The sequence below is a fragment of the Gouania willdenowi genome, chromosome 19 (genome assembly GCF_900634775.1).
Source record: "Gouania willdenowi chromosome 19, fGouWil2.1, whole genome shotgun sequence".
In the NCBI taxonomy this organism is placed as follows: domain Eukaryota; kingdom Metazoa; phylum Chordata; class Actinopteri; order Blenniiformes; family Gobiesocidae; genus Gouania; species Gouania willdenowi.
Window position 1 is genome coordinate 9,441,743 of NC_041062.1, and position 26,620 is coordinate 9,468,362.

Consider the following 26,620-nt stretch of genomic DNA (forward strand, 5'->3'; position numbering starts at 1 on the left):
GAGGTATCAGGTATCAGGAAATTTATCATGTCATTTATCAGACCGAACTGACTCATGACTCAGCAAAACCTATGTCAAATTAAACATCGTCAAATGACACGGGACCAAGCTTCAAAATAAGTTACCGCAAAGAGATACATCAACATATGATTCTCGGTATACGAAGCAGCACATACTGTATTGACAGGCCGTTGAAACTGATGACTTTTATTTTTAAGCCTGCATCAGTGTCATTTGACGGGGTTTGGTTTGACGAAGGTTTTGCTCAGTCATGAGCTCGTTTGGTTTGATAAATGACAGAGGTTTTCCTGATACCTGCCTCTGAGACCTGAGGATGTCCTAAAATGTACACTGTACACCTGTAAGCAGTTAGATTTCTACCTTTGATTTCAGTGTAAAGTTGTTTATTAGTGACGAGAGTTGAACGTAGTCTGAACTTCCTGCTTGTGTTTTTGTTGTTTGTGATGTGAGACAAACGTTGAACTCTAACTCTAACACAGCCACACGTCAGACATTCAGTGTTTCCTCCTGTGTTTTCTGGCCTAACTCTTCCTCAAAGCTTTTTAAAGCAATATTTAATCATTTTTATTTCACAGTTTTACTGAAAGAGAACATTAAACCTTTAATCTAATATTGACCACGGGGCAATTTTTCTATCAGTGAATGTGTTTTTATTCAGATTATTGACATGAAGTTTACACCATACGCTTAAGATCTAAACATAAACAAAAACCTGATGTATTGTATATTTAAGACCTTGTCATTTCAACAAATGTCCCACGCGCTTCGGTCTAAAAAAATTCGGAGTCTTTTACCAATTGTTCCGTGATTATTCAATAGGCACACTACATTTTTTGTTTGATTGGATGAATGCTTTTTGAGATATGGACAATTTAGTGTTGGGGGTATGTGTCGATTTTTGTGCGTCATATTTTTCTTCCATTTTCAGCTTCTAATATTTCAAGAACTACATCACATTGCTATAGTAATACAGCGCCACCTACTCAGAAGCCTCTGTGCATTCACAGAGATGTGAAGTTCACCGTTTCACCCATTAAATGGTGCTGCTGGCCAAAGTATCCCCGGATATGTCACTTTGACTGTGAAAAGTTTCTGTCAATGTTCTGGTTAGAAATACGTTGACTTGTGTCGGGAGTTCGGGCAGAAAACGTTGGTTGAGAGCGTGAGCTGAAAGTCTGCACAAACACAAGGGAACTGTCCAGAAAGCAACCAAAACAGCGCCAACAGCAGTGCTGCAGAGCAAAGTCTGAAGGTACACAAAACTTCACAAAGTGACAGAGAAACCACACAGTTGGTTTTATCCAGGACTTAAAAAGTCAGACTCTTAGCTCACGCTCCAGCTTCTCTGAGGCTCTTAATGAGATGACTGTAGTTATTATGGTATGTTCACTCTTGGTCTCCACGCTCAGGCCCTCAGAGTCCCTGTGAGAGAACAGATCTGCGGATGGCCATCGTAGCCGACCATCTGGGACTCAGCTGGACTGGTGAGACTCTCTTTCTCTCTCTCACACGCACGCACGCACGCACGCACACTCACACACTCACACACACACACACACACACACACACACACACACACACACACACACACACACACACACACACACACACACACACACACACACACACACACACACTTTACTTATCATGAGTTGTAATGACAACTCACATTTTATATTTAAAAAAAAATTCATAATATCTTTAGAATTTTCTTGACTAAATACGTACATAGATAATAAATGTTATTTCATCATGAAGTCAGAATACTTATAGCACATTTTGCCATGGTATTATGGTAAAACAAAAAGATGTAATGTGACATTTTGTCAGTGCTTCTCAAAGTGTGGGTCACGCATCCTGGTGGGGAATAGAGGTATGACAGGTGGGACGGTTTCCGGATATGGACCGAGAACCAAATGTAACGTGGAACTAAAGTGCAAAAATAATGATTTAAAATGACTGAAAAAATGTATTTCCTTTTTGGTTTTCTTAAGTTTTTTGCCACAGATTTCCTGTTAGTCATTAACTAACACTTGAATTTGGTTATCATGCTGATGATTTGTTTGATTTAGTTTTTGAGTTTTATTGTGTTCATGAAATATGTAAGTTGCATTAAGAAACATGATGTCATTTGATCCCTGTTTATTTCATACGTGCGCTGCATTTCATGCAGGTGTTTTTGATTCATTATGAAATATGACGTTACTTGTTCCGTTAGTTCAATACATTTAAAAACATGTTATTTGTCAGGGTTATTTGGGGGGCAGTGGGCACAGGGGGGCTTGAAAGTTCACCTTGGTTCAAAGTGGGGAACACCAAAAGAGTTTGAGAACCACTGCGTTATGTCAAGAGTTCAAACACAAGAAACTGTTGTTCTCCAGGTTCTCAGAATAATGATAATAATAATATTCACCTGCTTTGCTGCCACCTTGTGGACAACGAGTGTGTGTGTAGATCAGCGCAGCAGTAGTTTCCACAGACATTAGACGATGATGCACATCCCTTTAAACGCTCACTGTGAGCTCATCACACACACACTGCTGTGCACTTGAGGAAAGTGATTAAAGTGAAAACAGTCACTTTCACCTCACAGATGCTTATTTACTTAATTTTAAACATCTGCATGGCTCTAAACTTTGTTTGAATGTTTGTTTTGTGTTTACCAAATTAAAAATGTAATGAAAAAATGACCATGTTGGTGATATTTGGGTGATATTTGGGATGTATTTAGGAGATGCTTTGATGTCACAGGAAGTCAGTGCAGTATTTTTATAGAGAGAGGTTAGTATGGAGACAGAGATCATGCTAATTAAAGGTATATAATATTATTGGTAGTCAGGAATTACTGAGAGAAACCAGCCAAATGATCTCAGTTTGAGAGTCTTTGTTTGTGTGTGTGTCTGAGGACTTCAGGAGAGGATTGGAACAGGGTGTGGCCTCTGCAGTGCGTGTGTGTGTGATGTTGCTGCCATAAATGTTCCTCTGGCTCGTTTACCGTCATCATTGCTAATATTCACACACTAAAGTCTCTAAGAATCTAGATTACCTCTTATCGCGCAAACTTCCAGGGTTTAATCAGTGTGTGCTGGTCTACAAAGCTCGCTAGAGCTTAATCACTATGGCAATTAATGCTGAACAACTAACCTGCTCATTCATTCATTCATTCATTCATTCATACGCTGACTGCCTCAGCAGGGACATGCTACAGTTAAACAATGTGCTCCGATCTCTCATCCCAGTGTGTGTCATAAATAGGTGTACCTAAAAGAAACACGTGTGTGCAGCAATAAAGTTTAACTGCAGAGCGCTGTCCGTTTATCATCCAATGGATTAATATAATAAATAATCTCACGCTTTTACGCATTCACAGTGTCAGCAGCTTCCTGCCTGTGTTCTTTCATTCCTGCCTTTTCTGTAACATCAGGCTTGTCTTTGGTCGGAATTATGGATTTTAATTATTCATAATTTTAAACTTCAGCAACCTGGTTGGGACCAAGTCATGATGGATCAGATCTGTATTTTGTATGTTTGTATGTTTTATGGTGTTTTCAAAAAAATAATTGTTGTCATTTGATGTGTATTTGGAGTCATTTTGTGCATTTACTTTGAGGGCCACACCACAATTAGACTGAGGGTTGCATGTTGCCTGTGTCTGTGTTTAGAATGATAGGAACTAATTTTTAGAAAGACATTCCTGTTTACACCAAAGTCCATCCAAAAAATGTGGGACTTTAAGCATTATTTCATTTGCAAAAGTTTCTGATAACACCGGGAACAGTGACTTTGTCTGTCACTAGTCACGTTGTGTGATAAAGAGTCTGACAACTCAACAAATAAAGCAACAAAGTCAGTAAATCGACTCTTCCTCACATTAAGTAGATTGTGCATGATTTACAGGCATTAGATATATATTAGATGCGCAGTATTAACGTGTGTGTGTGTGTGTGTGTGTGTGTGTGTGTGTGTGTGTGTGTGTGTGTGTGTGTGTATGTGTGTGTTGCAGAGCTGGCCAGGGAGCTGGACTTCTCGGTGGAGGAGATCAACTTCATCCGAGCAGAGAATCCAAACTCTCTGACGGCTCAGAGCTTCATGCTGCTAAAGAAATGGGTTCATAGAGAGGGAAGAAATGCCACAAGTAAACACACACACACACACACATACACACACACACACACACACACACACACTGGTACATCACTTAAACCAACAAATAGACACTTAAACTCAAACACAGCTTAATGTTTAGCTTCTCACGGACAGAAAAATCTGTCATTTTGAAGGAGAATTGGTTTATTTTGGTAAAAATAAATATTATTATATTAGGGCAGTGGTTCCCAAACTGAGGGGCGCTCCCCCGAGAAGGGGTGTGATGTTATGTCAAAGGAAATGGGGCTCATTGAGCATGAAAAATGATTTGCACTAAAAGAGTTTTATCATTCATATTTTAAAATATGATTGGACATTTTACTTTGTTTTTATGAGTTTTGAAGAAGAAGAATCACCTTTTTTACCAATTTTGTTGAAATTTTGTTGCAATGGGGGAGGCCTTAATGTTTTATACTTCAAAAGGGGGCGCAACAGAAAAAAAGTTTGGGAACCACTGCATTAGGGAGAGTTTTTTCTGCTTTTATTTTGAAAAAAAAAAAAATCTAAACTTGGCAAATGAAATGCTAAGATTCACAGGGTCTCTACATGTGGCTCAGGGTCTGAAGAGGGGTCGTCAGTCTTTTCCCACACATTTCATATTTTAGTTTTTATTTTGAAGACTCATTAAAGCAGGAGACCGTGGCATATCCCCACTGATATTTTTATGAATAGGTCATTTTTACGATGTGTTGTGATTAACCCCCCCTCTCTCTCTCTGTGTGTGTTTCTCGCCCCCAGCGGACGCCCTCTCCTCCGTGCTGACTCACATCAATCGTTCGGACATTGTGACTTTGCTGGAAGGGCCCATATTTGACTACGGTAACATTTCAGGCACTCGCTGCTTTGCCGATGATAACGCAGTATTCCCGGATCAGTCCGATGGTAAAGTGTAGCCCAGCCCGGCTGATCTCCCTCTCTCTCTTTCTCTCTTTCTCTCTCTCTCTCTCTATCATTAATTCATTAATCAGCCTTCCTCAGCTGGTGGGTCCTCAGGACTCAAACCTGTCCAAATTGTCACAATAGGAAAGTTTTCTCAGAATAAACCTGTTCTTATTGCACCAAAAACAGATTTTGAAAGAATTGCCACAAAATAATTGATTATAATCTCACAATACTCACAGTATAATAGTATCACAGCATTAATATCACAATGCGAAACTGTTTATATTTATCACAATATAGTAGAGTTACACGATACAATACTATCGTAGCATATCACGATACAGTATTGTAATGATATTTCACAATAAAATAATGATATAATAGATATCAAGATACTGTGAACTATACAACAGAGTGACGATATTTTGTGATTAGCATCGCAGTATATCACAACACAAAAGCCTTACGATACTGTATATCACAGTACAAAACTGTTTAGATACTATATATCATGATATAGTAGAGTTACAATATATCATGATACAGTACTGTAACAATATATACAAAACAATAATGATACCATATATCACAATGCAATTTATCACAACTCAAAAGTCTCACAATATATTACAATACAAAACTTTTTTAGATATATCATCATACAATGGTTTCACAATATATCGCAATACACTACTCTTTCGACGAATCACAATACAGTACAGTTATGATACAAATCGATGTAACAGTGTGAGGATATATTGTGAGTAATATCACAATGCATTGCGATACATTAGTGTAACAAACAGCTTTTAAGGTGAAAGACTGAAGGAAAAAATTGTGAAAAACGGCATAAAATACCTTGATGATCAGAGAGTTAGTGAATACTTATGTCCCCCTTCAAAATAAAAGCCTGATGTATTTGCCTTCATGGGGCCCAGGCAAACATCTGTGACCCACTTTGGGGTCCTGAGCCACCAGCTGAGAAGCTTGTTATTGAACTGAAGAGTGTGTGAGACTGGTGTGAGCGTTCATTCCATTTATCATTGTAGCTCTGAACTGTCAGTGCTGTAGCTGTGCCCCCCCGCTGGTGAATATAGGGACTTTAATCCACCTGTGTCAAACTTATGGCCTGGGGGCCAAATCCGGCGCTTTGGAGCATCCAATTTGGCCCGCAGGAGAAAGAAATTCCTTAAATCTTCCTCAAATTATTTCATAATATTTACCATCATAAATGGACATTTGGTCAAAAAATCTAGGAAATTTAAAGTGAAGATCCTGTTAGGACTGATATCTGTCACTTATTGCTTGGATATGGTCCGTTTCTTATATGTTTTGTATTTTATTTATACATAGAAGTGCAAACTAGGGAGCAATAGTGTTGAATTAGTTGTTTTCCTAACATAAAATCTGTGGCCCACTTGAGATCAAGCTGGTCCGTATTTGGCCCCTGAACTAAAGTGAGTTTGACACCCCTGCTTTAATCGTAACAAGATAACATGATTACCAGTCCAATTGTAACAGTTTGTCAGGAGGATTGTGGACGATCCTCTCTTTATTTTAGTATCAGGATGTTTGTGACGGTTCCTGGTTATTAACCATGTTTCTGTTAAAACAAGCACATGTGTGAGGAAAAATGCATTTTATTTTGCTCCGCGCTCCTTCCTCTTCCTCCTCTTCCTCTCCTGTCCTGTCTCTCTGACTCTGACTCAGTCTAGTATGGCGTTACATTTGTGCCACAGACAGTCCTGCACACATGGCGCTAATGTAACGCCGTAGACAAGCTTTTCCAGGTGAACAGTCCGACTCCTTTCGTCTCCTCCTGTTCCTCCAAGTCCACCAGCAGACTCTTCCTCCTTCTCCTCTTCCTCCTCCTGCTCTGAAGTGACTAACTCCTGCAGCGACTAACATGCTTACAGTTAACTAGCTAACCAGCTAACTAGCTAACCAGCTAACTAGCTAACCAGCTAACCAGCTAACTAGCTAACCAGCTAACTAACCCGCCAGCTCAAATGACGCCAACAGCTCCTGCTTTCAGTGTGAACCTCACAACAACCTTGAACATCACCCAGTTTATAAAAGACTGTATCATGTGCTGCTCTTTGTTATTATTATTATTTTTATTTTTTATTATTATCATTATTATTATTTTATTATCTGTAAATATTACTTATCATAATTTTTATTGACATAATTTATATTCTAATTTTATTTTTATTATTATGAAGAAGAAGAGGAAAGTAGGAAAAAATTGATTGCCATTTAATTAATCAAAATGTATTTACTGATAATGTTTACAGAAGTAAAGTATTCTAAATTTTATTCAGAAGTTTAAGTTTGATTTAGTTCATAATTTTACTGTTAACAATAAATAGATTAAGATTTTAATTCAAATTATTTCAACTAATGCAGAATGATAGGATCAGATTGTTTGAAACATAGAGAAGTTTGTTCCAAAGAGCAGCCCTGTATGTGAACGATTAGAAAGGATTGTTTCACATTTTCGGTCCTTCACTGGGAATCTGATGGAGACGTGTGTGAGTTAATAAGGCTGAGCTTCTGCAGCTTCACGTCCATCAACACCTTCACTGTGTGTCTGTCCATCACACGTGTGTCGTCTGTTGTCTGCTCCTCTTCAAGCAAGAGTGTCACACATTAACATAGCAGCAGCTGCTAATCCTCATTTGTCCACAGGGGGCGCACTGTCACAATAAGATGAAAGAAAAGCTCTTAAAAATAATAGAAAAAGCCACATATTTAGATACAAAACACTATTTAATCTTCTGTAGGAGTTGCTAAATTTTTTTATTTTTTTTAAATATCCAATCTCAGAAAGCACTGGGACCTATTTCCATTAGAAGAAAGTGAAAATGTGTAATTATTTATTATTATTATTATTATTATTATTATTATTATTATTATTATTATTATTATTATTATGTTCTGACACTCCTGTCTTTAATCGTGTGTCCGTCTGTCTCTCCTCTCTCTGTCTCTCCATCCCTGTCCTGTTATCTCTCCTCCTCCCACTTCTCCCAGTTTGTTTTTCCTCCATCGTCATCTGTTCCTGAGGTTCACATTCAGCCTTTATCCCTCCACAGTGTTGATGCATTCAGAGCATTAGCATTGTTATTAGCAATGTTATTAGCACCCTTATTGCCACCCTTATTAGCAATGTTATTAGCAATGGTAATAGCAAAATTTTAGCACCATTATTAGCAATGTTATTAGCAATGTTAATGGCACCATTTTTGCACCATTATTAGCAATGTTATTAGGACTGTTATGTACTGTTATTAGCAATGGTAATAGTACTGTTATTAGCACCATTATTAGCCGTGTTTTAGCAAAGTTATTAGCACTGTTAATCGCTATTTTATTAGCATTATTATCATCACCATTATTAGCAAGGTAATTAGCATCATTATTAGCAAACTAGCACTGTTATTAGAAATAGAAGTGTAATTAGCAGCATTATGAGCAATGTTGTTAGCAGTGCTAATAACAGTGTTTATTTTGTATTTATTTAATTTTTATACCTTAAACTAAAATCTAAAAATAAAAGGACTTTTAAAGAGAATAAATTGACTAAACATCTGCTATTGAATCTGATCTTTGGTTAAAGTTCACTACAGGTAACGTTAATAATGATATTATTCTTACAAAGGATAAGTAATGTCAATGAGTTTGAAATAAAAAGACAAAAAGCCTCATGAACAGACATATATAGATATATCTTAGTGTGGACTCTGAACTCTCATCCTCTTGTGTTTTTCATTCTTCATCATCCTCCTCCTCTTCCTCGCTCTCTGATGCTCTGATGCTTTACAGACGTTTACAAACCGTGTATAATCCTCCACTCAGGGTGTCAGAGCGTAGACGAGGAGCTGCAGACGCCCTCTGACCTCACGTACGAGCCCCCCACCCCGCTGCGCTCGGATCGCTTCTTCAGCGACGCCTCGGACACACCCGACACGCCCATCCTGACCCGACCCAGCGACCTCTCCCTCACGCACACCAACGATGGCGAGCCAGGGCCGGACAACGACCGGCGCTCTGTGCAGCAGCTGGGGCGGGAACCACGGGCTGGTGTTCAGGGGCAGAGTCAGAAGGAGGAAGAGGAGGAGGAGGAGGAGGAGGAAATGACCCTGGAGCGGCTGCAGAGTCTGCTGGAAGACATAAAGCTGGAGGGAGGCGAGGATGAGGAGGAGATGACGGAGGAGAAGGTCAAAGTCATCCTGCAACAAGTACGGCAAGCAGAGAAGGACATGTGTTCAGTTCCAGGTTGGAGAGGAGAAACAGAGACAGAAATGGCGGCGAAATCGGCGCTCAGCGAGACTAGCCCCAGCCCTGACAAGGGAAGGTGAGAGTTTCTATTTTACTGCTTTCTATGTCAGTGGTTCTGACATAGACCCCATTTGGGGTTGCGAGACAATGGGAGTGGGTCGCCAGACGCCTTCAAGGAACTGAGAATATTTTTGCAAATTTTTACCCTTTTTCTGAAACTACACCAAATTTGCCATATTTTAACCTATTTTCATCACTTTTCCTTGCCATGTTTTTGCTCCTTTTAATGCACTTTTGCTTTCAATACATTTTCAACACTTATAAACCCTTTCCACCACTTTTCCACCTAATGTCACATATGTTGACCCATTATTGTCACTTTTAACGTCTTTTCACCATATTTAATGCTTTTTTTGTGTCAGTGTAACCACATTCAACGTGAATGTGGTTACACTGACATAAAAAAAGCATGGCCATTATTTGCCAGTTTAAAGCTAGGGTAGGCGATTTTCTCCAGATACACTTTTTAAGTTTTACTTTGAAATTGTCTTCATGTCCTAACAGAAATTAAGATCTTATGTGCTCTGAAAAAGGAATTAAGAAAATCCGTCATCTGTAGCAGCTGTAAATCTGTAATAACTTCGACCAATAGAAAAAAATGAACCGTTTTTTTAACCAATCACGTCTCCCTGCTGACTTTATGGATGGGCCCCAAAAATCTCTCCCGTTTATTCCACCTTATAGATGGCCCTGTCTCCACGTGACTGTTCTTCAATGTTCATGTCAGCATTTCTCTCAAATATCGCCACGTTATTTAATTATTAAAGTAGGGACGTCACCGTCACTTTCACTGCTGTTTGTTCTCGTGTCTTTAACATCCGTGGTGTTTCTTTCTCAGTCCTGACAGTTTGCTGGATTCGTTGGAGCAGCCGCCGCCCACTCGCACTGACAGGAAGAACGGCCATCGCTGCCAGAGCGACGCAGAGGGAGCTGCAGCTGGACCGAGCCGAGGCCCAGAGGAGGGGGCGGATACTTCCCAGCACAAAGTCCAGGTTGGAATCCCTATTCCTTCATTTAGGCCTCGCCCACAGTTTAGAACATGTGGTTCAGACACTTTAAGGTGGAATATATGTTAAAACGTGATGACAGGAAAGAGAGGAGGAGTCTGACTCTGACCAGGAGAGCACGGTGACCACAGTTTACCGCAGGAGGCTCATCCTCAAGGTCTGTGTGTGTGTGTGTGTGTGTGTGTGTGAGTGTGTGCTGAGTTGGCTGCAATGAATGAAGACTAGTTAAAGAACTGCTTCAAACAGAGCTATCTGTGGTTCCACTACTGGAAGCACAGGAGTAGATTGCATCCGGGTTGATTATTTTGGTTTCGAGGATTGTCACTGGTCTGGTAGGCGGGGCTTACACAGCTGAGGTCTGATTGGATGCAGCGCTCATACATTTATAATAATAATCATTATAACAAGGCTGGCTTTGGTGTGACGAGTGTTTGGCTGTTTATTGGTTGCTGCTTGAGTTGTTTTTCTGGTTAAACTCCGCCCCTCTGATGAGGTTTGATGACTCACTGCATCCTGTGGTTCCTGTTCACAGCTTTAACCTTATGACCACTGCAGTCATCCCTTTATTTTTAAAGGTCTACACATCCTTTCCTTATCCCTTTATTTTGACATTTCTACTCATCCTTTCGTCATCCCTTGATTTTGAAAGGTCTACGCATTCTTTTGTCATCCCTTTATTTTGCAAGGTCTACGCATCCCTTTGTCATCCCTTTATTTTGAAAGGTCTATGCATCCTTCGTCATCCCTTTATTTTGAAAGTTCTAATCATTCTTTTGTCATCCCTTTATTTTGAAAGGTCTACGCATCCCTTTGTCATCCCTTTATTTTCAAATGTCTATGCATCCTTCGTCACCCTTTATTTTGAAAGGTCTACGCATCCTTTGTTGTTCCTTTATTTTGAAAGGTCTACGCATCCCTTCGTCATGCCTTTATTTGAAAGGCCTACGCATCCCTTTATTTTGAAAGGTCTATGCATCCCCTTATCTTCCCTTTATTTAGAAAAAGATCAATGCATTTAGCCATAAATTCCAACAACTGTGATTTGATTCTAATGTTAATCATTTGTTGCATTTATTTACTAATCAGATTTTATTTTTGTTCATTCGTTGCAATTTTTGTGTAAATTGTGTAGTTTTATGTCCTCTTTCACAGCAGTGTGTGTAGATGGTGTGTTGATGGTCATAATGTTGTGGTAGTGTGTGTGCAGTGAGTTTTTAGTTGTGAGTCTGCGCTGACTCGTGTGTATGTGTGTGTGAGTGTGTGTGTGTGTGTGTGTGAGTTTTGTCACTTGTCCTACAGTCCATGAAGTGCACACGCTGCCTTCAACCATTTATAAAAGCCTTTAAATGTATTAACGCCTCAGTTTGAACACACATTAACACACACTAACACACACACACACACATACACACATATTATCTGACCTCTCACACTCCGCTCAGGGCAACGAAGCCAAAAACATTCCTGGAGAGTCTGTTACGGAGGAACAGTTCATGGATGAAGACGGGAATCTGGTCACCAGAAAAGTACACACGCACACACAAGCACACACACACACACACACACACACTGGTGCTGCTAACACACGTCTGCCTCTGTCAGGTGATCAGAAAGGTGGTGCGTCGCGTTTGTGGCTCCGAGGAAAGGGGAGCTCTGGCTGTTGGTGCTGATGATGCTGGTCTTACTGGTCTTACTGGTGTTACTGGTGTTACTGGTGTTACTGGTGATGGTGGTGTAACAGCAGGTGGATCAGTTTCAGGTGTGAAAGGGAAGAAAAAAGGGAAACGCTCCAAACGAGGACACAAGGAAGAGACTCAGAGAGGAAAAGCTGAGGTGTCTGTGACACACATACACACACACACGCACACACATGCATGTGTGTGAAGACACAGTGTGTGTAGTTGTGTCCTCTGAAGATAGAAGATCTTTGGTGTGTGTGTGTGTGTTGGTGCTGATACTGTGGTCTGTGGGTATGAGGACAGATTTGTCTAAAATAGATTCACAAATAGATCTACAATTTTCACACGTGTTTTTCAGATTTTCACTTGTGTTTCATCATCAAATTAAGACAAAGTCTTTTTTGTCAAAGCAAGTGATGGACTATAATCAGCAGGAGACAAGTGAAGGCTGCAGTGATTTTGGTGACACTGCAGTGAATACTAGTGACGTTATTAGATATTTGTGTAGTATCTGTTTTTGTATCGGTAAATAGAATTAATCTTCATCAGAAACTTCAACACTGCCCCCTAGTGGAGGGGTGGTGCTTTACACACATGTGGATCAGGAGCTCTGCATCTGTGGGAACCTGTGTTACGTTGTCTCAAAAATAAATTCACAAACGTACTGTACGCAATTCAGAAGCACAATTGAAGATTTACACATGATAATTCCTGATAAATACACACACACTCATTATAAAACGAATTTGTAAATTGTGGATTTATTTGTGGATCTGAAAAAGAGGTGAAAATCTAAAAAATACATGTGATAATTGTGGATCTATTTGTGAGTATTTTTGAGTCAAATCTCTCCCCATTGTGGGATGTTGTTTCCATGGAGACACAGCACTAACATCTGTCTGTGTTTCAGCGCTGAGCTTCATTAACACAATGGTTTCATTGGGTTTGATCACAACACTGACCTCAGTCTGTCCCTCAGTGTTCGTCTGTCAGAGATGAGAGAGACGCAGACACCAGGAAACACAACAAGAAGAGTCCCAGCTAACGGCTAACGGCTCACGCACAGACGGTAAGAACTGATAAATATATAAATATTACATTAAATATGATTGGACAGTTTGAAGGAATCTGATAATGTAGCCAATTTCAAAAACAAACAACATAAACACAAAAATGATGAACAAAGACACAAAATGACTTCAAAAATACAAAAAATGGCAGTAAAAAGAGAAAAAAAAACAAGAAAAGGTACAAAATGACCACGAAAATACACAAAACACTCCAAAACAACACACACAAATTATGACATAAAACTACTCCGAAAACACAAAAACTGACAAAATAACATATACACAAAAATCCCACACACAACTGTAAACACACAAAAACAAAAGACCAACACACAAGTTTTCCTACACAGCACAGGTTTTTTACTGACTGTAGTGTGTGTGCGTGTGTGTGTGTGTGTGTAGCTGCAGCAGGATCAGACGGAACTCGTGTCCTTCAGCGATGCTTCACTCACTAAACAAACAAACTGCATGGACTTCAGCTGCTTTCCTTTCATTTGGCATGAATGAGCATGTCACAACAACAACAAACAAACAAACAAACAAACTGACCGACCATCAGTCCCAGCGGCGCCACAGAGACGGACGCACACGGACATCAGAGGACTGAACTCTCGTCTTTTCTAAGGAGAACAAAGAAGTGTTTTTTACCACAGGAGGACCCAGTCCTGCATGTGGTCCCTGGTCCCTGGTCTCAGACTCTAACACGTGTGTGCGTTCATAATCATCCCTAACCTTCAGTTCCACACTGGATGATCCACATGATTATTTAAAGACTGAAATAAATCCTCTTCAAAACTCCCACGTCTGATTCTATTTATTCGTAAAAGCACCAAAAGTCGTTCACTCTTCAGTTCATATAAAACATCAAACACATTTTTTTGTTATATTTCAAAAAACTTTATTTAAAAAAAGCTTCGAAAATATCTTCAATATTAAAAAAACATGATGACATAAATAAAAACATATCTGACTGTAATCAACGACTTTTTTTAACCAATCGTTGATCATTTAGTGCTTTCATCTGCATTTGCAGTTTGCTCTGTTTAAACACCAGTGTTGTGAGTCTGTAGGTTGTCAGATTGGTCAGTGAAGTGAGTCTGTGGATCCCCAGACTCACTATTACACCAGTGTAGTGAATCGGTTGGTCCTCAGACTTTCTCTGACACTCACTGTAGTGAGTCTATTGGTCATCAGATTGGTCGATGGTGTGTTTGTGCGACTATCTTTAACACAGGTGTAATGAGTCTGTTGGTGATCATCTTGTTTGGTGTAGTAAATCGATTGGTCCACAGGATTTCTTTAACACTGGTGTAATGAGTGTGTTGGTCAATGGTGTGTTTGTTAATTCTACTACTGTCTTTAGTCTGTTAGTTGTCAGATTGTTTGGTGTAATGAGTCTGTCAGTTCTCAGGCACTCTTTAACACCAGTGTAGTGAGTATGTTGGTTGTCATATTGTTTGGTGTATTGAGGCTGTTGGTTGTCATATTGTTTGGTGTATTGAGGCTGTTGGTTGTATTGAAGCTGTTGGTTGTCATATTGTTTGGTGTATTGAGGCTGTTGGTTGTATTGAAGCTGTTGGTTGTCATATTGTTTGGTGTATTGAGGCTGTTGGTTGTATTGAGGCTGTTGGTTGTCATATTGTTTGGTGTATTGAGGCTGTTGGTTGTCATATTGTTTGGTGTATTGAGGCTGTTGGTTGTATTGAGGCTGTTGGTTGTATTGAGGTTGTTGGTTGTATTGAGGCTGTTGGTTGTATTGAGGCTGTTGGTCCTCAGACAGCCTTCTTGTTGCCAGGGCTCAGCACTCGGCTCACACAGTAGGGGATGATGCTAACGCTAACTAGCGGCACGGTGGCGCTCTTGCAGAAGGACAGCAGGTAGAAGATGGCGGCGGTGTGTGTGGGCGGTTTGAAGGAGTCAAACAGGTGCAGTAATAGCAACGTGCTAATAGCGCTTCCTGCCCTGACCGCCGTGCCCCCACCGGCGTTCTTCTTCACGCTCTCGCCGTATAGCGGCGAGTGGAGTCCGAGGCCGAGTCCGAACAGCGTCCCCATGTTCCTCAGCAGGCTGGCGAACGGCGTGGAGTCCAGGTGAACCCACTCAGGGTTGGAGCACCACTTCTGGGCTTTGTCCATCGTCCACAGGAGGTCCACACCCCCCGCTTTGAGGAGCAGGTAGAAGCCCACAGCGAAGGAGGTCAGGGAGAATGTGGTGAGCAGGTACGTCCTCATGGTGGCGCTGTAGATCCACCGAACTCTGTTAAACGCCTCGGCTACGATCATACCTGAGGATTAGAACAAAACAATCTACGTTTGGCCACAAACTCCTAAAGGCTTTTAAAGACTGTTAAAGTTTTTATTGGTAACAGGTTTGATTGTTAAGAGCTTTTAACTCAGTTACTTTAAGTTTAAATCTAAGATGAGATTCTGAGATTCTCATTTGATGACTTTAGAAACTTTTTTCTTTTTTCTTCAAACATTCAAAGCCTTTTGAAGCAGTTTCTAAAGTGTCTTAACTGTTGTTTAGGTACATTTTACATATTAAGTGCTTTTAAAAATACTTTTAAACAGTTCATATGCTGAACATGTTTCTGTTAATTTGTTTTTAAACATGTAAAGCAGAATAGAGCTTTAAGGTGCTTTTAATATTTTTTTAGGGGTTTTAAGGCCGCTGAAGGCTAAGTGTTTATTTTAAGTCATTTTAAGGAAAAGGAAATTCCTTTACAATGTTACTTATTGCTTTTAAACGTTTTTGCTGCATTGTAAAAGTTTAAGTGCCACTTAAAACATTTGAAGTACCTTTTAAAATGTTTAAGTGCCTTTTAAAATGTTTGAGTGACTTTAAAATATGTTTTTTTTTAAAGTACTTTTGAATGTTCTTTAAATGTTTTTAAGTACTTTTAAATGTTTTCATTTACTTCAAAATGTTCTTCAAATGCTTTTAAATGTTTTTAAGTACTTTTGGATGTTTTAAGTGTTTTTAAATGTTTTTAAGAGCTTCTACATGATTTTTAAGTGCTTTTATGTACTTTTAAATGTTTTTTAAGATATTTTAATGCTTTAAGTGTTTTTGGTTGTTTTTTAGGGACTCTTAATTGTTTTTTGATACTTTTACATCTTTAGTGATGAAAAAATGTTTTTTAAGTGCTTTTTAAAATATTTTAAGTGCTTTCAAATGTTAAGTGTTTTTTAAGTGTCTTTAACAGCCTTTACAACAGGTTTTAAGGTGAACTGACCTGTGATGACGCCGGCTACGACCTGATGAGGGAAGTGAGCAGCGATGAAAACTCTGGACAGACAAACGCAGACCTGAACCGCCCAGAACAGAGTCCACAGGATCTTCTTCAGGTACCTGTGGAAAACACGGCGTCATGTTTAGGCCTTTCAAACGCTGACTCAGCATTTACAGCTTCACACTCTGGCCCGAGCATCTCTGATTTAAAGGTTCATGAGGACTTACAGGCTTTTCAAACTCTTTAACACATCCTTTGACAGCTTTAACTGATGCTCAGAGTCGAAGTCTCTCATTTTCAACTTCTTAAATAAATTCAATTAAACTTCAAAATCAAAGGCAATTGTTTACAAAAGCAAAAAATGGCAAAAAAAAAAAAATTACTAAATTTGTTTAAAAAATAAAATAAAGCACAAAATGCATCAGAGGAAGAAACAAAAAAATGTAAAAAAAAAGAATTGAAAAAAAAAGTGAATAAATTTGAAAGTAAAAAAAAAATTAGATTTATTTCTATGGTCAAAGGTCAAACTAAATTAAACGTTTTTAAATGTTCAAATATTTAAATAAAAGTAAAAATGCCACAAAACTAATTTGTAGCAATTTGTAAGCAGAGAAATCCTTTCAAAGTAAAAGCACAGGGTTGTTGTTCCAGACTGATTCTCACGTAACCTCTCAATGGTTACGTGAGTAAAACGTGTTGACGGCGTGAAACACAGCCTTTGACCTTTGACCCTGAGCCTGCGTTAGAACACAGTGCTCAGCAGATAGCGGCTGATAAACGCAGATAAAACCTTCGTAAACAACGCGCTCACCACTCTCTGCTGGACGATTTCCTGTTCCCAGACTTCTTCTTACTGGTCAGAATGGAGAGGATGGAAGTGACCAGTGTGTAGTAAACGCTTGCAGCGCCCATCGCATGACCAGAGGGACTGCCTTAAAACACAAAGCAGTTAATACTCAGCAATATGACTTTTAGGAAGTTAAAAAGGTAAAAACATTATTGTTTTTCTGTTATTTAGAAATTTAAAATAAGTATATTTAAAAAAAAAAAAAAAAAAAAAAGGCATAAAGGTTTAAAACAACATCTGGATTTATTAAAATTGTTAGAAGGAATTTTAAATATTTTTGTCAAAACAATGAATTAGACATGAGATAATAATAAATGTGTCTGACCTGGTCCAGTCTCACAGGTCATCGGATACTGTTGGATGTAAGGAGGGAGTGTGTTGTTGTAATAATCTGTTTCCTTCACCCACCAGTACGGACGCTCTCCAAACAGCACCCTACACACACACACACACACACACACACACACTTTGTAATACACAGTGTTTTACATTATCAAATCCAGCAAAATGGAAAAGTAAATAAACCTTTAATTTCATCATCATAAAAGAAAATAACACCTTCCTAACAAACCTACATTTTGTTTGTTTATTTTTATTTATCTTAATTAACTGTCTAATATTTTTATATAATATAATGAATTTGTTATATGTTTTTAATGGTTTATTTGTATTTAATTTAAGTAATTGTTTAATCAACATTTTAAAGATAATTAATTTGTTCATTTATTTTTCAATTGTTTATTTATTTATTTATTTATTTCTACTTGTCTGCACATGCTGTCAAAGGGCAACACCACAGGAAGTGCCATCATTATGAGACAGCAATGCATATTTGCATTTATTTTTTGTTTAATACATTTTGTTTTATTAATGTTTGATTATTTTTTTTTTATCAATGTTTCATTTTTTATTTAAATCATTTATTTTTTTTATGTTCAATTTGCAATATGTTATTTACTTATCTAGCTATCAAACTATTTATTTCGGAGGGAAATGTCACATTAATTCACAGTAAAAGATCAAATGTAGAATATAAAGAACAATTAATTAAGAAATCAATTCAGTCCTAGTGACTCATTAAAAAGATTTGAATCATTTGATTCCTGCATTATTATTATCATCATCATAGTTACTATCTAGTTTTTTTTATTATGACTCATTTAGCTCAGTAATAAAGTGTGTCTTATTGAGTCCTCACTGCTTTAGATGAGTCTTTAACTTGAATCTTTTGAGTCCTGAGTTTTCCCTGAGGTTAATGCTGTGATTTGATGAATCTGAATCTTTTAATCCTTTAAGCCGCTGTGTTTATGTTGTTTTTTTGACTTTACAACCTTTCTGTGTTTTCAGCAGAAGTCAAAGACTCAGTACAAAGACTCGACTCTTTAACCCATCGATCAGCATCACAGCAGATGAAGACGTTTTAAAGGTACCAGTGTTTGTGTTCAATACTGAGAAAAGTAAGGGCTGCCTGACTTCAGAAAGCCTCAATATCATTACATTTATTTCATTAATATTTAATTAGACATTTTGTTTTTTTTAAAAAAAACACATAAAATCATAAAACACTCATTTATTCACATTTAATAGTTTTCCAGTATTTTTTTTTATCGTGGTTTTGTGTATTTCTGTTGCCATTTTGTATGTTTTTAATTTTTTTTTTTTTTTTATCAAACTGTGTTGTTTTATTTTGTATATTCCTGCTTTTTTTGTAAATATTCTTGTGGTTTTGTGTGTTATGTGTGTTTATGTTGTCTTTTTGTCTAATTTTTTTTTAGAGTCTTTGTGTATTTTTGTCGTCATTTAGTGTATTGTGTTCTTTAGAGTCATTTTGTGCATTTTTTTCTTGTGGTTTAGTGTATTTTTTTGTTAATATTTGGTGCATTTTTGAAGTCATTTTGTGTTCATAATAAGGAGGAGAACATGCAAACTCAACTTTAAGGAGTCAAGCTGCAGCGTCGCTTTTCCTTTGATTCATTTATTTCATTCATTGATTTGATTGGAATATTAACGGCTGTGCACGAGGTTAAATCTGTTTGTCTATGATGAAACAAATATAATCAAACTCCTGCTGCTCCATGTGATGCAAATCAATGGAATTAATATTATAATAAACAATTAGAATAAAAATAAAGCTAAATTCAGTGAAAGACTTTTAAAGGGAAATTGAAAAGGAAAATGCACCATTTGAAGACCAGGTTGAGCCAGTCTCCGATCACGGCCACCCAGATGAGTTTGATTCCCACGCTGGGGCGCAGGTGGAACCACAGAGGGAAGAAGATGAAGAAGGTGTTCCTGAGGTCCGCGGCCCACGACACCCACAGGAAGAGGCCCTGAGCCTGGCTGTAGTGGGTCTGCAGGTAGTGGGTGCTGCTCACCCCCAACGCCTGCACCAAGTCCATCATCCCACTCAGCATCTTTCCCAGAGGAGGAGCTCAGAGTAGAGTAGAGCAGAGTAATATGAGTGTGTGTGTGCTGAGCTCAGGCCTTTTATAGCCGGAGCCCACCAGGCCGACGCGTGCTACCCTCCACCTTTGGACTCTACACGTGCAGTAAAACTGTACGTTTTTCAGGAGTTTTTCACACAAACACAAAAGCAGGAACACCTGAGACCCACATTAACATGTTCCTCAGCCAATCAGAAGCCTCGCTCAGGACATCTGGCTGTGATGTAACGACAATAATAACCTGTAGAGGAAAGAAAATGTTCTCTCTCTGCAACACAACGACGGTTTAAAGTTTAGGGAACAGCCTCAGAACTGCTTATTCTGAAAACTATGAGCTTCCCGTGAATTATTAACCTATTTCTAAGTAAATCAATAAAGCCCCTTCAAAATAAAAGCATAACGTACTGATATCACCCTCTGAAAAAACAACCCTCTGTGATAACAGAAGGTACATCACAGTGGAGACCATACACACACACCAACCAGCCACCTCATATACTCTTTTATTATTAGTAGTAGTAGTCGTAATAATCATTATAATTTATTTTTATTTATTTATCTATCTATTTATCATTATTATTATTATTATTATTATTATTATTATTATTTATTAATAATAATAATTTATCTTATTTACTCATGTTTTTAATATTTAAACTGCGAATGGACTAAAAAATCTAAATAAATAAGTAAAAATACAATATAATATAATAATATAAATAAATAAATATAATAATAATAGAAATACATACTTCATTATTGCATACTAGACATATGGGTGTATTATCGAAACAGGTTTGCCAAATATTTATAAAGTTTTTTGTTCAATAGAATTAATAGAATTAATTTTTGTGTGAACCTGCTAATAATGTAAAATATTGAAAAAAGTAAATCAATAAAATACATATCAACTTGTAAATAAAGACAGATAAATAAAAAAAGTAGATTGTGATTATAGGATGTGATTATGATTGATAGTAAAGTGCTGACTAAACTCATATTTCATCAACAGAGGAAGGATCAAATAAATCTTATCTCTGATGTTAAAGTGCGCGTGCGGTGTTTTTCTTCTCATTTATTGTCCAATGAAAAGAACATTATGTAATTGTTATCCTGAGGAAACGTTGGCTTATGTAAAACGATCAATGATTAATTGATCAGGGAGACACCCCCCCCCCCCCCCCCTCCCATACTGATCACACCCTAAAGGCCTAAACTCTGAATAACCCATAGTCTCTGTAACCGTTTTCACCTGAAATGATCTTTAATGAAACGTTTAAACCTTTTCTCAGGTTGGGGGCGTGGCCTGTTATCCTCCAAAAACATAGAAAACGACAATTAAAATTTGCAATACTGCAACAGAAAAACTCAAAATGACTCCAAGAACACACCAAATATAAATAAACAAACAACAACAACAGAAACACACAACATTAATATAAAATAAGTGTTTTCTATGTTTTTGGAGTAAAATTGTGATTTTGTTTCGTGTATTCCTGTTGTTTATTTGTCAATCATTTTGTGTACATTTTCTTGTGGTTTTGTGTATTTTTTCATATTGATCGTATGTGTGTTTACTGTGTGTTGTCTTTTTGTCTCATTTTGTTTGTGTATTTTTTATTCATTTTGAATAATCTTAGAATATTTGTGTATTTTTGTTTTCATTTTTGTGTATTTCATTTTCGATTTGTGTTCTTTCGTCATTTTGTGAATTTTCTATCTTGTGGTTTTGTGTATTTTTGTTGATATTTGGTGTGTTTTTGGAGTCATTTTGTGTTCACAATAAGGCTCCCTGCAGAGCACTGAGGAGAACATGCAAACTCAACTTTTAGGGACAAAACCTCTTATTTCATTTATTTTATTAATTCATTTGATTAGATTAGAAAATTGAAAATCTGTGCACTCGGTTAAATCTGTTTTCATTTGATGAAACTAACATAAATAAAACTGCTGCTTCTTCATGTGACGCAAATCAATGGATTTCACAATAAAAGCTCAGGCAGAGCAAACAGAACGGCCTTAGTTTCCACTTTTCCACACTTTTTCCCCGTGAGTCAGACGTGCAGTGGACGAGGGGTCAAAGGTTAAGGAACCCTTAGGCAAACAGTGGCGCAGATAAAGTCCACTCCACACCACACTAGTCACTCTGCAGGCAGCAGGCGACAGGAGGAGAACCACTCAATCCCACAGAGCCATGGATCTGCTGCACAGCTGGGGCGTGGAGGTGTGTGTCCACCTTCAGAAGTCGTACGCTCACTGGGGCGCCGTGTTCAGCCTGGCCTCGGCCGTGGCCGACCTCCACACAGTGTACTTCTGCTTGTTCCCCGTCTGGTTCCACCTGCACCGGAACACGGCGCTGAGGCTCATCTGGACCGCTGCACTGGTAGACTGGGTCAACCTGCTGCTCAAATGGTAGCCAGGGCTGGGCTCAATTACATTTTACAGCTACAATTACATTTTCAAATACCCATCTTCAATTAGGACTCAGTTATGATTACAGTGATCAGCATTTTCTTCAATTACAATTAAATTACTATTGTTTTTTATCCTGAGAAAGTCAATTGCAATTACGTTCTCAATTACTAAAATTAAATTACAATTCATCACAATTACTGAGCCTGAAATAGATAACCTAATAAAAGTTAGGTTTCTGTTAGCATCTCTAATAATAACGGCTCCTAAATGGCTTTTAGATTGTTTGTGTGTTATTTTTTTGTGTAGTTCTGTTGCCGTTTTGTGTATTTTAATTGTTGTTTTGTATGTTTTTGGAGTTAAATTGTGTTTTTTTGCTTTGTCTAGTAATGTTGTTTTATTACACATTATTTTGTTGTTGTTTAGTGTATTTTTCACTTTGCATGATTTTGTTGCTCTTATGTGTTTTTGTCTATTTTTGTTGGTGTTTGTGTATTTTTTTTTATTCATATTGGAAAATTTTAGAATCTTTGTCATTTTGTGTATTTCAATTTCAATTTGTGTGCTTCAGAGTCATTTTGTGTGTTTTAATTGTCACATTTTGTATTTTTTTGTGCTATTTTTCTCGTGTTTTTTTTTTTTTTTTCCGTTATTATTTTGTGTGTTTTTGTCGCTGTTTTGCAACACTTTAAATTTGTTTGTTTCCTGGTTCCAGGGTTCTGTTTGGAGAGAGGCCGTACTGGTGGGTCCATGAGAGCCACTTCTATGGACCAGGAACAGCTCCCACTCTGCAGCAGTTCCCCATCACCTGTGAGACTGGACCAGGTACAGCAGAACCTTCTGTTCCTTTGGTTCTTGCTCATGGATGTTCATGTTCTTCTCAAACATGGGTTTGTTCTGCAGGAAGTCCTTCAGGTCACGCTATGGGATCTTCAGCTGTTTGGTACGTGATGGTCACGTCTCTGCTGTCCATTGCTGCACAGAACAAGTGTTCTCCTCTGAAGTACAGGTGGGAACCTCCACACTTTTGCTTTGGTGTTCCCTGTTTTTTCCTCTCCTTTTCCTCTACTGTTCCTCAGATGTTCCTCTACTGTTCCTCTACTGTTCCTCTACTGTTCCTCTACTGTTCCTCAGATGTTCCTTTACTTTTCCTCTACTTTTCCTCTACTGTTCCTCTACTGTTCCTCTACTGTTCCTCTACTTGTCCATAGCTGTTCCTCTACTTTTCCTCTACTTTTCCTCTACTGTTCCTCTGCTGTTCCTCAGATGTTCCTCTACTGTTCTTCTGTTATTTCCTCTGCTGTTCCTCAGATATTCCTTAGCTGTTTGTTCTGCTCTGTAGGTTCCTGCAGATGTTCCTGTGGATGTTGATGGTTCTGGTGCAGCTCGTGGTCGGCATGTCCAGGGTCTACGTGGCTACTCACTTCCCTCACCAGATGATATTCGGAGTCATTTCAGGTCTGCGTCTAATTCCTGGTTCTTCACCATCAGCGGTGAGGCTCAGTCTCATCACTGGTGAAGTGACCTCTTTGTTTCAGGTGTTTTAGTGGCGAAGGTTGTCTCCAGGTTTAAGTGGATCTACAGCGCCACCTTGAGGACATACCTGCTCTCCACACTGTTCCTGAGCTCCTTTGCTATGGGCTTCAACCTGCTCCTCAAAGTGTGGGGCGTGGACCTCCTGTGGACGCTGGCCAAATGCCAGAAGTGGTGCACCAACCCTGAGTGGATCCACCTGGACTCCTCGCTGTTCGCCAGCCTGGTGAGGAACATGGGGACGCTGTTCGGACTCGGCTTCGGACTCCACTCGCCGCTCGGCGCTAACGGCGGGACCAGCGGTGGCCTGAGAGGGGGTTTGCTGGTTCTCTCTGTGCTGCTGGTGCAGCTCCTGGATGTGTGGACCTTCTCCTCTGAGAACCACGCAAAGTTCTTTACGCTGTTGTTCGTGAAGAGTGCGATAGCGATGCTGATCCCTACCGCCCTGGTTCCCTGGACTCTGAGTTGGATCAGCCCACAGAACAAGAAGAAGTTGTAGTCAGAACATGTTGTGCTTTTATTTTGGATTCAAACATTTTAAACAACTTAAACTATAGGATTTTATAGAAACGACAAGGGAGAAAAAATTCTGATTTAAATTGAACAAAATATGAAGAAAATAAAATGTTTTATTTAAAATTAAACCACTTTGGTCACTTTAGAGCAAGGGCGGGTCTAGGAAATCTTGGTTAGGGGGCACAGACTCGGATAACAACCACTGAAAATCCCAGTTATTAATACTGTTTACCGTAAATATGTTGAAGCAACAAAACGTGTAAAACATTTAAAGGGAAAAAAAATGCATGTGATATGTAGTTAATGCTATAAAATAGTTTATCATATCTGCATGTGGATCAAATGCCAGCTCCGAAAGTTCTTATCCAAGGTTTAAATCTTCATGCAAATAGAGTGATGAATGCATGACTATTTATTTTAAAACCATTAAAAAATTTATATATATATATTAGTTAAAGTTGTAGATTTATCACTGTTTCAACAACAAAAAACTACATTTCAAGCTACAATTTAATTTGTCTTTTGTGACTCTGGATGGGGTGGCACTTGGGGTGGCCAATCAGATTTTAGGGGTGGCACGTGTCACCCTGGGCCACCCCTTTGGCCCCGCCCATGCTTTAGAGCAACATTGGTGTTTATTCTCAGCAGTGAAACGTGATATCTGCTGGAGTCTCTTTGTACGGCAATAAAATCCTTGTTTTTCTGTTTTTTTGTCTCTAAATGTCGTCACTTTTCTAAACTTCTATAAACAAGTTCTGGAGGAGAACGTTCCACTGCAGTTTATTGACTGATTAATTCTCAGCACGTACAGCTGTCGATCATTAACCTGATCACGTCCCCTCCACTCACACAGGGTCAAAGGTCAGAGTATGACTCTTCACCTCATTAATTTTTATTCAAATTCATTTTTTGTACCATATTATTAATGATAATGTAGTGCAAAAATATATTAAAGTATAATAACAATTATGAATTTTATCTATTGATAATCCCATGGTGTATTTAAATCTGAAAAAAAATACAATTAAATTCAAAACACTATTGTTATATATTATGAGAAAAATGTTTTCAGTTATTAATATTCTTAAAACTTCTTATACAATAAAACATCCAATTGATAATCTTATTGTAATAAAAAAGAAATATTGATATCAAAATCTTTGAAAATATATTTTTCAATGCAAACTTAAAAATAAGTAAATAAATCAATAAAAAGGGCAAGGTAAGGAGGTAAGGCATAAAAAGGGGAAAACATTTTCAAATGCCTAAAAATGGAAGTAAAGCATGAAAACGGGCAAAAAAAACGGAGGTAAGGCTGTAGTAAGGCATAAAAAAGGATGTAAAAATTTCAAACGCCTGAAAACTGGTGAAAAAAAATTTAAATGACAAAAAAATGAAAAAAAGGCTACAGTAAGGCATAAAAACTGACAAAAAACTAAAATCACCCAAAATCAAAAGTAAGGCTATAGCAAGGCAAATTTTTTTCAAAAGTTAAAAAATAAAAATATAATGCACATACTTAAACAGGGCTAAGAAAGCAGTAAGGTACAAAAAATGACAAAAAACTAAAATCAGCAAAAATCAAAAGTAAGGCTATAGCAAGGCAAATTTTTTCAAAAATGTAAAAAAAAAAAAAAAATAATTGAGTTAGGACCATCATTAGACCCTAAAAGCTACTGCAAATATAATGCACATACTTAAACAGGGCTAAGAAAGCAGTAAGGCACAAAAAATGACAAAAAACTAAAATCAGCCAAAATCAAAAGTAAGGCTATAGCAAGGCAATTTTTTTCAAAAATTAAAAAAAAAAAAAAATTGAGTTAGGACCATCATTACACCCTAAAAACTACTGCAAATATAATGCACATACTTAAACAGGGCTAAGAAAGCAGTAAGGCACAAAAAGTCACAAAAAACTAAAATCAGCCAAAATAAAAAGTAAGGCTATATAGCAAGGCAAATTTTTTTAAAAATTAAAAAAAAAAAAAATTTTGAGTTAGGACCATCATTTGACCCTAAAAACTACTGCAAATATAATGCACATACTTAAACAGGAATAAAAAAGCAGTAAGGCACAAAAAATGACAAAAAACTAAAATCAGCCAAAATCAAAAATAAAGGCTATAGCAAGGCAATTTTTTTCAATAAATTAAAAGAAAAAAAAAAAAAAAAAAAAAATTGAGTTAGGACCATCATTAGACCCTAAAAACTACTGCAAATATAATGCACATACTTAAACAGGGCTAAGAAAGCAGTAAGGCACAAAAAATCACAAAAAACTAAAATCAGCCAAAATAAAAAGTAAGGCTATAGCAAGGCAAATTTTTTCGAAAATTAAAAAAAAAAAAAAAAATTGAGATACACCCTAAAAACTACTGCAAATATAATGCACATACTTAAACAGGGCTAAGATAGCAGTAAGGCACAAAAAATGACAAAAAACTAAAATCAGCCAAAATCAAAAATCAAAAGTAAGGCTATAGCAAG

General features: G+C 37.8%; 3 protein-coding genes across 42 annotated transcripts in view; 2 read left to right on the plus strand and 1 right to left on the minus strand.

Moving 5' to 3' along the window:
• The window catches only part of LOC114481148 (ankyrin-3-like), an 82,733-nt gene extending 68,786 nt beyond the window's left edge, over nt 1–13,947 (plus strand). For 37 of the 40 annotated variants that reach the window (XM_028475618.1, XM_028475613.1, XM_028475627.1 and 34 more), the window contains 10 exons: nt 1,431–1,505; nt 4,025–4,156; nt 4,906–5,049; nt 8,911–9,409; nt 10,232–10,385; nt 10,483–10,557; nt 11,843–11,926; nt 12,003–12,233; nt 13,059–13,148; nt 13,552–13,947. In XM_028475618.1, coding sequence (XP_028331419.1) covers nt 1,431–1,505; nt 4,025–4,156; nt 4,906–5,049; nt 8,911–9,409; nt 10,232–10,385; nt 10,483–10,557; nt 11,843–11,926; nt 12,003–12,233; nt 13,059–13,124 — 1,460 coding nt within the window. In that variant the 3' untranslated portion in view covers nt 13,125–13,148; nt 13,552–13,947. The remainder of the gene's footprint in view (nt 1–1,430; nt 1,506–4,024; nt 4,157–4,905; nt 5,050–8,910; nt 9,410–10,231; nt 10,386–10,482; nt 10,558–11,842; nt 11,927–12,002; nt 12,234–13,058; nt 13,149–13,551) is intronic. The other 3 variants (XM_028475616.1, XM_028475619.1, XM_028475625.1) reach the window with 3 other exon arrangements.
• A 707-nt stretch (nt 13,948–14,654) lies between these two features.
• Nucleotides 14,655–19,666, minus strand: g6pc1a.2 (glucose-6-phosphatase catalytic subunit 1a, tandem duplicate 2). Its single transcript, XM_028475647.1, has 5 exons — nt 19,410–19,666; nt 17,554–17,663; nt 17,193–17,313; nt 16,385–16,500; nt 14,655–15,433 (listed from the first exon to the last, which is right to left on the minus strand). Exons 1-5 carry the CDS (start codon nt 19,640–19,642, stop codon nt 14,922–14,924), a joined length of 1,092 nt encoding a protein of 363 aa, XP_028331448.1. The 5' UTR covers nt 19,643–19,666; the 3' UTR covers nt 14,655–14,921.
• A 2,105-nt stretch (nt 19,667–21,771) lies between these two features.
• On the plus strand, nt 21,772–24,841 carry g6pc1a.1 (glucose-6-phosphatase catalytic subunit 1a, tandem duplicate 1). The gene is made up of 5 exons (XM_028475648.1): nt 21,772–22,084; nt 22,800–22,909; nt 22,988–23,093; nt 23,427–23,542; nt 23,623–24,841. The coding sequence occupies exons 1-5, from the start codon at nt 21,867–21,869 to the stop codon at nt 24,114–24,116; spliced, it is 1,044 nt and encodes a 347-aa protein (XP_028331449.1). The 5' UTR covers nt 21,772–21,866; the 3' UTR covers nt 24,117–24,841.
• The last annotated feature ends 1,779 nt before the right edge of the window (nt 24,842–26,620 follow it).

Excerpts from the sequence above, each read along its gene's own strand:
- g6pc1a.2 (XM_028475647.1), bottom strand. The coding sequence starts at position 19,642 with ATGCTGAGTGGGATGATGGACTTGGTGCAGGCGTTGGGGGTGAGCAGC. Across the intron at positions 17,314-17,553 it reads GACCTGTGAGACTGGACCAG|GCAGTCCCTCTGGTCATGCG; the intron begins GTCAGACACATT and ends TTGTGTTTTAAG. Across the intron at positions 16,501-17,192 it reads AAATCGTCCAGCAGAGAGTG|GTACCTGAAGAAGATCCTGT; the intron begins GTGAGCGCGTTG and ends TGTTTTCCACAG.
- g6pc1a.1 (XM_028475648.1), top strand. The coding sequence starts at position 21,867 with ATGGATCTGCTGCACAGCTGGGGCGTGGAGGTGTGTGTCCACCTTCAG. Across the intron at positions 22,910-22,987 it reads CACCTGTGAGACTGGACCAG|GAAGTCCTTCAGGTCACGCT; the intron begins GTACAGCAGAAC and ends TTTGTTCTGCAG. Across the intron at positions 23,543-23,622 it reads GATATTCGGAGTCATTTCAG|GTGTTTTAGTGGCGAAGGTT; the intron begins GTCTGCGTCTAA and ends TCTTTGTTTCAG.